Source organism: Heterodontus francisci, chromosome 4 (assembly GCF_036365525.1).
Source record: "Heterodontus francisci isolate sHetFra1 chromosome 4, sHetFra1.hap1, whole genome shotgun sequence".
Taxonomy (NCBI): Eukaryota; Metazoa; Chordata; class Chondrichthyes; order Heterodontiformes; family Heterodontidae; genus Heterodontus; species Heterodontus francisci.
This window is the reverse complement of record NC_090374.1, coordinates 182,649,735-182,663,215: the sequence shown is the minus strand read 5'-3', so window position 1 is coordinate 182,663,215 and position 13,481 is coordinate 182,649,735. Positions and strand designations below refer to the sequence as shown.

General features: G+C 44.0%; 1 protein-coding gene across 1 annotated transcript in view; it reads left to right on the top strand.

Annotated features, from left to right (window-relative positions):
- The window catches only part of LOC137369452 (phospholipid-transporting ATPase ABCA1-like), a 157,619-nt gene that overhangs the window by 57,635 nt on the left and 86,503 nt on the right, over positions 1-13,481 (top strand). Inside the window, exons 6-8 of the mRNA XM_068030685.1 lie at positions 6,193-6,314; positions 9,974-10,165; positions 11,994-12,083. Of these exons, the coding sequence (XP_067886786.1) occupies positions 6,193-6,314; positions 9,974-10,165; positions 11,994-12,083 (404 nt within the window). The remainder of the gene's footprint in view (positions 1-6,192; positions 6,315-9,973; positions 10,166-11,993; positions 12,084-13,481) is intronic.

Here is a 13,481-nt window from a genome sequence, read left to right as displayed (position 1 = left end):
GATGGTAGTGCCATTGAAAATCATGGGAGATGGTTAGATTCTTTCTTGTTTGAGATGATCGTGGCCTGGCACTTGTGTGGTGCGAATGTTACTTGCCACTTATCAGCCCAAGACTGGCTGTTGTCCAGGTCTTTCTGCATCTGGACACAGACTGCTTCAGTATCTGAGGAGTCGCGAATGGTGCTGAAGATTATGCAGTCGTCAGTCAAGATCCCCACTTCTGACCTTAGGATGGGGGAAAGGTCATTTATGAAGCAGCTGAAGATGATTGGGCCTAGGGCACCACCCTGAGGATATAATGGACTGAATATAGTTGACATATGCAGAATGTGTATGGACAGCACAGGACAGACAGAGGTGGACCTTCTGGCTCAACCTTCTGGGAAGAAAATGACACTAATGAACGAATGACTGACCTGGAGTGTCCCATGAGGACATACTAGTGAGACAGGATCCACACTGCCATATTAGGATAAGAAAACACAAGACCTTTTAATAGTTCCTTTTAATTTGAACATTGACAGAATTTTATCTTTTGGATTACAGCTGCACATAATTGTGTAATCTGCCAGTGCCACAGTTGTTTTGGAGCTGAGGTCACAGAGGCTGAGGGCGATAGTGAAGGTTGCTGACTGTACTCTAACCCGTGCCTGCGCGTGGAATCGATGAGCTCATGATCTCAGCTGACACTTGCGTTCAGCACTAAGGGAGTGCTGCCTTGATTGGCGTTTCATAAGAATCATAGAACCTTAGCACACAGAAGGAGGCCTTCTGGCCCATTGTTGCTGTGCTGACTGTTTGAAAGAGCAGTCATGCTTAGTCCCACATTCTCATTTTATGTGCGTGGCCCGGTAAGTCCCTCATCCTCAAGTACCTGTCCAACTCCCTTGTCAAAATTATTTATTGAATCTTCCAGCAATGGCAGCAATAGCCAATATCCCATCTGCCTGTCCCAGTGAGTCAGTAAATGTTAAAGCTCCCGTGGAATTATTTGAAGAAAAGAAAGATCATCTCCTCGTGTTTAGGTTGATGCCAAAGATCTCAAGACACATTCTTCCCTCAACCAGCAAAATAAATATAGACTAGCTGGTCATTCATCTGATTGTTTATGGGAGATTGCTAGCACAGAGTATAGGTTACAGTTGCATTAGGTATAATATAATTATAAGGATTATCATGAATAAGCAATGTACTATTTGCTGTGCAGAATATTCTTGCAAGAACACTTTTTCTAGATTAATTTTCTGGAAGAACACAAAAGTCCGAGTGTATCAGGCCTGTGTCCTCAGTACCTTGCTCTATGGCAGCGAGGCCTGGACAACGTATGCCAGCCAAGAGCGACGTCTCAATTCATTCCATCTTCGCTGCCTCCGGAGAATCCTTGGCATCAGGTGGCAGGACCGTATCTCCAACACAGAAGTCCTCGACGCAGCCAACATCCCCAGCTTGTACACACTACTGAGTCAGCGGCGCTTGAGTTGGCTTGGCCATGTGAGCCGCATGGAAGATGGCAGGATCCCCAAAGACACATTGTACAGCGAGCTCGCCACTGGTATCAGACCCACCGGCCGTCCACGTCTCCGCTTTAAAGACGTCTGCAAACGCGACATGAAATCCTGTGACATTGATCACAAGTCGTGGGAGTCAGTTGCCAGCGTTCGCCAGAGCTGGCGGGCAGCCATAAAGACAGGGCTAAAATGTGGTGAGTCGAAGAGACTTAGTAGTTGGCAGGAAAAAAGACAGAGGCGCAAGGGGAGAGCCAACTGTGCAACAGCCCAGACAAACAAATTTCTCTGCAGCACCTGTGGAAGAGACTGTCACTCTAGAATTGGCCTTTATAGCCACTCCAGGCGCTGCTTCACAAACCACTGACCACCTCCAGGCGCGTATCCATTGTCTCTCGAGATAAGGAGGCCCAAAAGAATGTTGCTATATAAATGTAAGTTATTATTGTTCTTTCTTTGAGGGCTTGAACAGACTGGGAAGAATTGTATCCCAAATGCCCATTATCAGACGACCATATAATGTGGGCACATTGTTCAAGCCGGGGGCCTGGTATAAAATTCTCACCCGATGAGAGTGCAGATCAGAAAATAGAATGCGAAGTCAGGGACTCCTGATTCACGGTGCTCCCGAGATGTAAAGGGGACACACGGAAAGAACCAAAGTGTGGGATAGGGTGAAAAAGAAGAGAGATTAATTGGCAAAAGGGATGATGGTGCAAGGTAAAAGGAAGTGAAAATGGGACAAGTATAGAAACAATGGATGGACCCAGATTTGCTGTAAATGGTTACAGCAGAATAGCAGAGGGGGAGGAAGCATGGACAATGTGATAAAGAGGAGGAGTCCTGTAGCCCAGGAAGGTGGAGGAGGAAAGGTGGGTAGACCCCAGGTAGGGAAATAGTGGAAGTTGGCAAGGACAGGAGTGGTGGGCAATGTCTCTCCTAACATGAAGCCCATTGGGATATTTTACTGTGTTCTTGGTACTAAACAAATGCAAACTGTTACTGTAAACAGTTGAGGTAACGACACTTAAATTGATAGTCGATTTCTTGTTCTCACTTTGTCTTTCAACACACCATTAACATATTGTTTGCCTTTGCTCCGTGACCTTTTGGTCAGCTATGTGGCCTGGTCCAATCTGCACCTTCTCCTTTGTTATCTCTTGCCCCACCCCCACCTCACTTGTTTATAATCTGTGACTTTTCTAATATTTGTCAGTTCCGAAGAAGGGTCACTGACCCGAAACGTTAACTCTGCTTCTCTTTCCACAGATGCTGTCAGACCTGCTGAGTGATTCCAGCATTTCTTCTTTTTGTTTCTTGTTCTCACTAATGGCTTCTGATTTGTATGGGAATTCTTGAAGGAAGCTTTAACACTGGTTTTAACATGCAGCACCTTGAAAACTGTTAAAGTTCAAGAAAGCTTCTGCCTCCTCGCAGGCGTGCTGCAGTTCAGATAACAAAAGAGCATTTTCAGTCCAATTGCCTGGCAGCAAATTAACATGACTCAGATCTCAAGACAGGCTGCATCCACCAAGCACAGAACAAAGCTTGCGTGTAATCTGATAGCAATGAATGTAGGCTGGAGAGCAATGACCGATAGTAACCTCCTCCCTCCTTCACGCAGCCAGGCTCTGCGGAATGAGCAGCGTTGCTTTTTCAATCAGCTGGGCTGCCAGGCTGGGAGTGTTGCCAAACTCTGCACTTAGCAGCAGCACAAAAGAAGTGCTGACTGGCTAAGATGTTTATGCTGCTATATGGTGCTCTTTCCTTCTTCAAAGCGTCTTCAGAGCTTGACTGCCGAGGTTGATTTACAGAACATGTGTGTGTATATACATAGAGATATACATATATTGTTACGGACAAGTGAGGAGGGGATGAAGGGCTTCCCTCTTTTCCCTCTCCTTGTTAGACCACAACAGGTTTAATTCTTTCTTAAAGTGGATGTAATGGCTAATTTAGTAGGTGTTTGATTACTTACTTGCTCTGATCATAACGAGAACCAATTGCACAAGTTTTATTGAGTTTAACAAAGAAAGTGGTTAACTTTATTATACCTAAACTGAACTAATAAAATAATAAACAACGTGCCAACCTTCATTTACACACACATTCTGGAGGTGTACACACATAAAAATAGGTTACAGAGTGGGGAAAGGTAGATTGGTTGAGTTAAAGTCCATAGAAAAGGGGGTATACAGTCTTTGGTGTTTGGTGATTCGGCTGGCTTCTGGCTGAATTCGGTGGTCCTGAGGCTTTTAGTTTGAAGAGGTAGATGACTGGTTCGACGGGTCTCTTGGAGATAGCGATGCAGATGATTTCTTCCAACGGGGTTTTGGATTGTATCCGGAGTATGCAAAGGTAGTCAGTCAACAGGCAGGATTTGAAAGCTTTCAAGCTGGAATGGAGAGAGAGAAAGAGAGAAACCCCCAGTTAGGGTGTGCTCATGTCAGAGTCCAGATGCCTCTGCCATGCTGCCGAGAAAACACCAGATTAATACCACAGATGGGGAGTTGCTTGTCACATGACAGTCACTCAGTGATTCAAACATAGCAGTTAGCAGTATTTCTCTGCTTACTGAAAAGAACAGGTGTTGTTCTTTAAACTTCTTGGGTCTTGCTTCTTGCCAGAGGCAGATACAGACTTTCTTTTTCTGAGTTTGGGTGTTAATTACAGCAGTTGCCAAATGCCTGAGAGTTAGGATCCTGTTATTCTGTGCTCTACGTCCTGTCTGATATCCTCCACCCATCATACTGACATGCAAAACTTTTCAAAACACTTGGTGTGGTTATTTTGTACTGAGGTAATCTGAAGCCTGGGATTACCAGGAATACAAAAAGTGTACATTTGGCAGCCAGCTGGCCAGATTCTGTGTGTGTCTGTGTGTGTGAGTGTGTGTGTGTGTTTTTCCAGAACATTTGACACAGCCATTGTTAATGAAATCCCTTCCCCTCCCCCCACCCGACTGATAATTAGAGTGCTTTTAAGTGATGCAACCAGGTAACAGCAGTGCAAAAGTTGCAAAAACTTGCTAGGGGCGATTTTTGATCCTCTCCCTTGTTGCCGATCCGGTTTCGGAAGTTTAAGACCTTTTCAAAGGCAGGAATTTGTGATGTTCTTGATAAAACCAGCAGCAACCCTACATGCATGTGCAGGCTGTGAGGTTACTATCGGTCATTATACAAGTCAGGGCAAGCCACTGGAATCCCTCATGCGTGCGGTTCCTCTGAATATTAACTTGATTCTGTTTGAGTCTAAGTTTTGGACATAGACACCGTGTGAACTATATTAACCCTGCAAAATTATTCACCACTTTCCTCATTGCTTGGCATTCTGTCAGGGAACTTTTTTTATTTCTTCTTTATTTGCTGGAAATTCAGCTGGGTTGGAGTACAATGTGCTATGTTTTTATTTTTTAACAACTCCCTGGACCAAAGAGTAAGAATGGATTAAGGTGCACATATTTATTGGAGAGCACTGAAGGAGGGAGTCAGTCAGCAGCTGCTCCAATTTGTAGCCGTATTTGACAAGTATTTAACCGTAACAAAAGACAGGGTGCTAAAGAGTCTCTGTGAATTCTGCAGTATCAGAGATCAAATTCAAACCTGAAAGAAAGAGCTTGCCTTTTTGTAAAGCCTTTCACGTCCTCAGAACATCTCAAATCACACGGGCAACAAGGGCTTCATTTTCAACCCACATTTATGGGCAGTATGTTATGCTCTCCCCCGTAGTGAGTTTGGAGGCAGGGAGGCCATTTAATCGGGCAGGATGGTGGCAGGTGGGGATATTGCCACCTTCTGGCCTCCAGTCCAATTAAATCCGTCGCGGGATGGCCTGTGGACAGCCTTCCCGCTCTGCCACCAACTGAGGCACTTAAGGGGCAGTTAATACCCAATTAAGGGCCTCTACCTGCCGCCACTGATGTTAACCCAGCGGAGGGTAGGCCTGTCGCCATATGGGGAGCACAAAGTGCAAACCCGTGCGGGTTGCTTGCCGGCTCCTGAGGTGGGGAGGGTGGGTGGTCCCTAGTTCAAAGGCATTCGGTGCCTGATCGAGGGACCTAGCATCAGGAAGGGGGAGCCCACTGATGGCCAGCCCCCTGCTCTTGCTGCTGATCCCCCACACTCACCCTCCCCCGCGGCCCCCACCCCGTGAATCACCTCCCGCCATCACTTACCTCTGGCCTGGGTCGCTCCGCGATCCTGGGCCTCTGGTGGGTGTTCTTCCGGGAACAGACACCACCTCCCCAGTGGCGTGCTGAGCAAAAGGGCTGCAAGCTTCTGATTGGCCAGCAGCTCTCGGTGGGCGGGACATCCTGTCTCAAGGACTCTGATCTCAGGAAAGGCCCGCCAGTGGCCTCTCAATTGCATAATTGGCTCATCTTTCAGTGGGCCTTCCCCAATGAAGGCAACGATGATCTCTCACTGGTTCTCCAGCTGGCAGCCAAGACCCCCATCGCCTCCATAAAATTGCCCCAATATGATCACTTAAACCCTCCCAGCCTTCAGACACGAAAGGCGAGACTGCTATCATTGAGACAAGCTGCACCACTCAGCAAGTGGTTTGTTTATTGTTGATAAATGCATTTTTATGATGAATATGTGGTTTTGCCTGACACTAACATGTATTGATTGTCATCTCTGGCCCATCTCAAGTTATTTGCTACTGACAAATGTCTTCTTTTGTACAGATCTCAGGCTTCAAGATTTCTTAATCGAGAATGAGACACTGTCGGAATTTCTGCATCAAAATATGTCGTTTGAGCGTTATATGGTGGATGAGATCCTGGATGCTGATGTAAATTTTGGAAAGGTAAGAAAGTGCCCATCAGAGTGGATTAATAATTCCAGCACCAGCACTACCTACAATCGATTATAAAACCTTGTGTCTGCCTCCACTTCCTGTGGAAATGCCGATATAAACTTATCATGTGGTAACTACAACATCCTGGCAGTGGAGGTACTGTGCTAGAATTTCAGCATGACAATTTTACGTAGGTAGTTTCTTACTCAGTGCGGACATAAGAATTTATAATAATGACAGAAATGGGGGTAGCACCATTATCTTCAGGCATAATAAGGGCACAAAACATAACGATTTAGCAGTCGGACATCCTGCACCCAGTCTGCACAGCACTAAACTCATGTGGTCCATTCTATAGGTGCCCCAGTCATATGTCTAAAAGAGGCGTTAGGCCCCCTGAATGTATCGTTTCAGAGACTTAACTCCTCAAGGGCTCCTTTAGAAAATTAGGCTCTGATGAGTGGGGCAGGCGTTGGGCACTGCCTCACTCAGGATTCTTCAGTGTCCTCCAATTCCACTCTTTAGAGGAGCAAGAAGATTCTTCCCCCTTTCACCCCCCCCCCCCCGCCCCGCCCTGCATCCTCAGCTCCACAGTCCTAGCTATCACCCCTCCACCCCACCCTCTCCCTGATTGTCAGGTGTGACCCCACTTCTGGAATTTACCCAAGGACTGATGGCCATGAGGTAAACAGCCAAAAGTCAACTCCTGGAGAAATGTGGTTGAATTTCAGGTGCTAGCAGCTCACTCAGAATATCTAGATGAGGTCCAAGGCCCAATCTCGGGCCTTTCTGCGCAGGCGCGTGGTGCTCCCACAGTGCTGAGTCTGGGCCTGAGAGCCAGAATAGTTCCTACTCAAAGGTTGAGGGTGGGTCAATTGAACATTGAAAAACTGAGGTTGATAGCTTTTTGTTAGGCAAGGGTATCATGAGTTACGGAGCCAAGGCTGGTAAGATAAGATTAGCAATGATCTAATTGAATTGTGGTACAGGCTTGAGGGCCTGAATTACCTACTTCTGTTTTTAAGCTTGACAATGTGTATTTTATCCCTCCATCCTCTAACCCTGCTTCACCCATCTTGACTCAAAATCGAAAAGAATGAACATATAAATGTTAGTAGCTATGATTGGTAATTACTGTAGAGCCCTGTTGCCCCTTGTTTTCTCCCATTTTTACTGTACCTCACCCAAATTCATCTGCCACTGTTATAGAGATTAATGCCGTAATTTAAAGTTGGCTTTTTCAAACATGTAATGTACAAAAAATTATCAATGCCTGTAATCAGCTGCTTCCTTGTTCAATTCACTGTACCACATGAAAGCTTTTTTCTTATTTCTTCATGGGATGTGGGTGTCACTGGCAGGGCCAGCATTTGTTACCCATCCTTAATTGCCCTTGAGCAGGTGGTGGTGAGCCGCCTTCTTGAACCACTGCAGTCCATGTGGTGAATGTACTTCCACAATACCGTTAGTTAGGGAGTTTGACACAGCAATGATGAAGGAACGCAATATAGTTCCAAATCAGGATGGTCTGTGATGGTGTGGTAATGTCACTGAATTAGTAATCCAGAGGCTCAGTCCTTTAAGGAAGGAAATCTGCTGTCCTTACCTGGCCTACATGTGACTCCAGACCCACAGTAATGTGGTTGACTCTTAACTGCCCTCTGAAATGGCCTAGCAAGACACTCAGTTCAAGGACAATTAGGGATGGGCAACAAATGCTGGACTTGACAGCGATGCCTACATCCCATGGAAGAATAAAAAAAAACTTGGGGGGAGCGGGGTGGGGGCGGAACTTGTAGGTGGTTGTGTTTTCATGTGTCTGATTTCTTCTAGGTAGTAATGGTCATGGGTTTGGGAAGTTCTGTCGAAGATGCGCGTGTATAAACAGGCTATAAATTGAACTCTCTTTTCCCCACACTCCAGCGATACACAAGAGAAAGAGTTTACATTTATATAGTGCCTTTCACAACCTCAGAACATTCCAAAGCAGTGAATTAAATACTTTTTCGAAGGGTAATTTGTAATTTGCACAGAGTGAAGCCCCTCAAACAGCAATAAATGATCCAATCTTTTTTTGCTGTTGGGTTGGTTGAAGCCAAGATACGTCCATTGTTCTTTACAGAAACTGCCTCAGGATCTTTGACATCAATTGTGAGAGGGTAGTTAAGACAATTGTTTAACATCTCACCTGAGAAGCAGCATCTCTGGCAGTGAGGTACTCTCCCAAAACTGCACTGAAGCATCAGATTAGATTATGTTTTCAAGTCTTTGGAGGTGGACTTGAACCCACAATCTTCTGATGAGACATTAAATCTGTCTACCCTCTGGGGTGGGTGTAAAAGATCCATGGCGCAATTTTGAAGAAGAGCATGGGAGTTCTCCCCGGTGTCCTGGCCAATATTAATCACTCAAGGAACATCACAAAAACGGATTATCTATTCATTATCACATTGCTGTTTGTGGGAGCTTACTGTACACAAGTTGGTGGCTATGTTTCCTTCAAAAGTACTTCATTGGCTGTAACGTGCTTTGGGATGTCCCGTGGTCATAAAAGGCACGATATAAATGCAAGTCTTTTTTTTCAGAACACTAACATCTGAGCCAGATCTGTCACCATACCAGTGAACTGTGATAAATCACTACTTTGGTGAGAGAGACTCTGCTTGGATCAGAATTTATATAGACTGCAGTTAAAAGCAGCTAATGACAACTCATTATATAAGAGGTCATTTAAACATTCAAACAGCAATTCAGTGTGAATTTTATACAGGCATGCCAAATATTGGACAGAAACAGTATAAATACTGGTTAAACTTCTAAAATGTACTGCCATCCCATGTGAAACATGAAGGTAGATTAATTCTATTCTGCATTCACACTACTATAAAAATGGTATGCTTGTGTAAGGTACTCTCCAGTGAAATGGATTGTGAATGATTTTGTTTGGGTTAGGTATGAGTTTACCTGGAGTTGGCAGATCGTCCCAATTTACCTTTCAGACAGTAACTTCGGGGCTGTAATCTAATTGTCAAGGTTAATGTAACAATTATACACAGTCTGAACAAGTGTTCATGATATATGGTGTCAGTTCTGCTCAATTGAAGAGGTTATAATAACCTTGTAACTAACATATTGCACTGTCTAATCTGTGTAATCATTATGTTTCAAAACTTGACCCAGTGGAACTTGCTTCAAAAGGCTGCTATTGGACTTTACAAATTGTGTAAGAATTATTTGTGTGTAGTGATATTTATAGTACTACAAATTTAGATTTGGAAGCAATTATTATTTGGCTGTTCAGTTAGTTTTTATGGCATCAGAAAATTACTTAATTTTTGTTGGGTATGGGTATTAAGTGATTTGGAGGAAAGGCAAGTTAATGGAGGTGAGGGACAGATCAGCTGTGATCTGATTCAGTGGTGGAACAGGCTCAAAGTCTGAACGGCCTAATCTGTTCCTCAGTTCCTAAAAATATATTTTTAGTTCACTCGTTGTTAAAACTACTTCCATTCTTTTAATTTTGCTTATTTTTGACAACTCACTTTATTACACAGAGCACTTATCACAATGAATGCAATGACACTATAAAGGTATGAGGCACAAGGTTACTAAAACTTTCTATGTACCTCCAACACAGCAAACAGTAAGTCGTGTGTCATTCATTTCAGGTCATTACAGTCGGGCAAGGATTGCAGCTGAAGGACCTTTGCAATGGCCCGAAGTTGGAGGACTTTGTTATCATTGGAGATCGCTCCACAGCCAATTACACACAAACTCTCATTTGCACTCTGTCTGAGGCAGAACTGAAAAAAGTCGAGCGAGCATTCTTTTCCAACCTGGATATTCTAACGTTAACACAAGTAAGTTAAGTAATTGAATCCATTCATCACAGTTTGTGGCAAACACATATTGGACATTATCAAAAGAGCAATTGGGCTTGGAATTCTCTTCCCACAGGCATCTTGAGCTGATTTTCCTCTGTCTAATGTTTCATATGCACTAGTTTCTCTGTGTTGTTGGGGAGGGAAAGAAGGACATGGAGTTCTGCAGTGGTGGGCTTCTACCCCATTTGCATTTGAAACTTACTTCCGGGGTGGGGGCAATCCATTATGGATGAGGAGACCCTGCCTGAAAGAGCTGAGAAGGTTTAAATGAGACATAAAGGCCTCATGGGTCAGACAGACTGCCCAAACAAAGTGGGCATTAGAAGTTGCAAGGCCATCCTTTCAGATTGGAGGATCTGTAATGGGGCAACTTCTGCTTACCTCAGGTAGATTTTTTTTAAAACAAAAATGTCAATATATGCCAGCTATGGCTCAGTTGGTAGCACTCTTACCTCTGAGTCCAAAGGTTGTGTGTTAAAACCCTGTCTGGGAAGTTGAGTGTAATGTCTAGAGTGATATTTCAGTGCAGTACTAAGGGAGTGTGGTGCTGTCTTTTGGATCAGATGCTAAATCAATGCTCCCTTCTGTCCAATGCACTTCTTTGAAGAAGACCAAGGTAGTTCTTTCTAGCCAATATTTATCCCTGCACCCATCCAATGTGGTGATGAAAGAGGGAGAGCCCCCAGTCTACATATTTTCTGTGCAGTCTGTTCCTTCCTCCTATAACGGTGCCTTGGATATATTAATTATACTTCAATTCAGGTGTCCACCAAACAGGAATATATAATGCACATCAATGGAAAAGAAAATGTTTCCTGAGATGATATCACCTGTTTTCTGCCCAGTGATAAAAATGAGATTAACCTCCTCGTTTGTTGCTTTATGTCCCCAGGGCACTTTGGAATGGGCAATAAATACTCCTCAAAAGCAAAATGCTGGCAATCTGAAATAAAACATAAAAATGCTGAAAATATTCAGCAGGTTAGGCAGCATCTGTGGAGAGAGAAAACCAGAGTTAGCATTCCAGGTCAACAGCCTTTCATCCTGTTTTGCCTGGCCTGCTGAGTTTTTTATAGCATTTGTGTTCTTGTTCTTAATAAATACTGCCTTACTGACATCATCGCCCAGATCTCAAGAAAGAATATTCTTTTTACACAATACTATTATTCTTTACACAAAGTACACTTGAAGTCACGACTGTTTTCCCCAGCCACAACCAAATGTCACACTTACTAGTCAAATGCTGAAATAATATGTTCTGTCTGGCAAAGAGACAACATTGTAAGTGATTATTCAGCACACTGTGAACACCACCTATTCAGTCTTCTTTGCTATGAGCTATAGAATAAAATTGTTCTACTTTTTCTTAAAAGCTGTAGAAATTAATAAATCATTAGTATTGTGTTCATTTCACAACTGAAGCTCATATATGTGTCAGCCCATCCCTGCGGCAAAAATGGTCAACTTTGGTTCTCATTCAGACATGGAGCAGAGCAATTCTAAACTAAGTCACTAGGTGAGAACCCCCCCCTCCCCACCCCCGGATGGGGTGTTACGCGGTTTTACACCCTGCCTGATGCCACTGTCTTCTGACATCAGTGGAGAGTAAAACTAGGTGACTGGGTGGGGTGTAAAACCACTGCTATGTGTAATCCTGTCATTTTCCTGATGGATAGGCTGGGTTTAAATTACACCGGAAACGTTAACTGTATTTGTAAAAGTCAGAGCTCTTGAACAAGGTGTGTGTGTGTCTGTGTATTTGCTTTGTTACTTAATTTTTGTTACTTAATTCTCTGTTTGACAGAAAGGAGTGGCCGCTAATAAAACTGCAACAATAGAAGTCATCGAAGCCATGGACACTGTACTGCAAAATCTCATCATTCTTGCTAAAGAGGTAAGATGGCCTTTTAATGTTGAATTAATAGCTGGGAATTGATGTTAGATGGTGCCTGGGAGGATTGAAGCTTGTTTCAACGCAACTGCTTCCTTTTGAAAATGGACCTGCTTAGAATCATGTGTCCTTCTCAAAGGTGCCAGTATGTGACAGGGCCAATCAATTAGCTTAATAACTCCAAGGCGCTGGCAAAGGCGTTCTTCCAGTGCCGGCGCCTGTTCCTGTAGGCCATCTCCTGGGTTTTCTCTTTTTGCACGTAGAGGGTTACCAGTCCAAGCTTTAGACTTGCTTCGGCTGAGATGAGTGGCTTTTGCTTGCCGTCTATGATTTGGAACTCCAGACCTTTGTTCTTGTCATTGCAATGGGCTCTCAGAGTAACTTGTTCTCTAGGCACTAGTATGGTGCCATTATATAGCCTCAGCCTTACTTTTGAGGGCTCCATTTTTGGATTGCCATGTTGAACCACTTCGCACAGGCCTGTGACAGTCATCATGTTGCATGACGCACCGGTGTCTATCTGGCATTTTATGTTGACTTGATATTCTCCTTCTGCAGTCATCATTCTCACAGTCACAAACCATTTATCGCTGATCGACTTGTCTGAAGCAACCCGTTGTCTGCTGTATAGTGATTCATCAGAATCTTCGGCTGACGTCGCTCTAGTGGCCATCTGTACCTGCTTGTTATGCTTTCTTCTAGCCAAGCACTTGCATGCAAAATGATTCAGCTTCTTGTAGTGAGAACACTGCTCTCCCCAAGCTGAACATCCCTCCTTTTCCTGTGTGTGATGTCCTCCGCAGTATTTGCATCCTGCCCTTTGTCTGTGATCTTTCTGCCCATTTGGCCTGGAATGTCTATTAGCATAATGCAAGGCCTGGTCTGTTCTGCCATGAATATGCTCTAGCTGCTGATTTACAACCTCAGCGCTTCTGCACACGTCAGTCGCTTTCCTGAGTCAGTTTCTGCTCTCTCAGTAAACGTGTGCTCTCACTGCGGGATCTCTTATGCCTAATACAATCCTATCTTTAATTAGATTATCTTTCAGTTGCGCAAATTCACAGGATTCTGCGAGCTGTGTTAATGCAGTCACATATTGATCAATGGACTCTTTTTCACCTTGGGCCCTAATATTGAACACAGACCGTTCACAGGTTACGTTCACTTGGGGTTCAAAGCATGCTTTCAAGGCTTTCAGAATTTCTGCTGTCTGTTTTGTTTTTGTTCTTCAGAGAGATTTAGGGTGGAATACACTTTGTAACAGTCTCTCCTCAACAGTGATAAAAGTGTAAGCTACTTGCAGCTGCTCTGGTTTGTTAATTAAATCTGTCGCAATTTCGTAATTTTGCCATAATGAGTGGAAAACCTGCCAGTTCTGTTTCATATCACCTTTCATTTTGA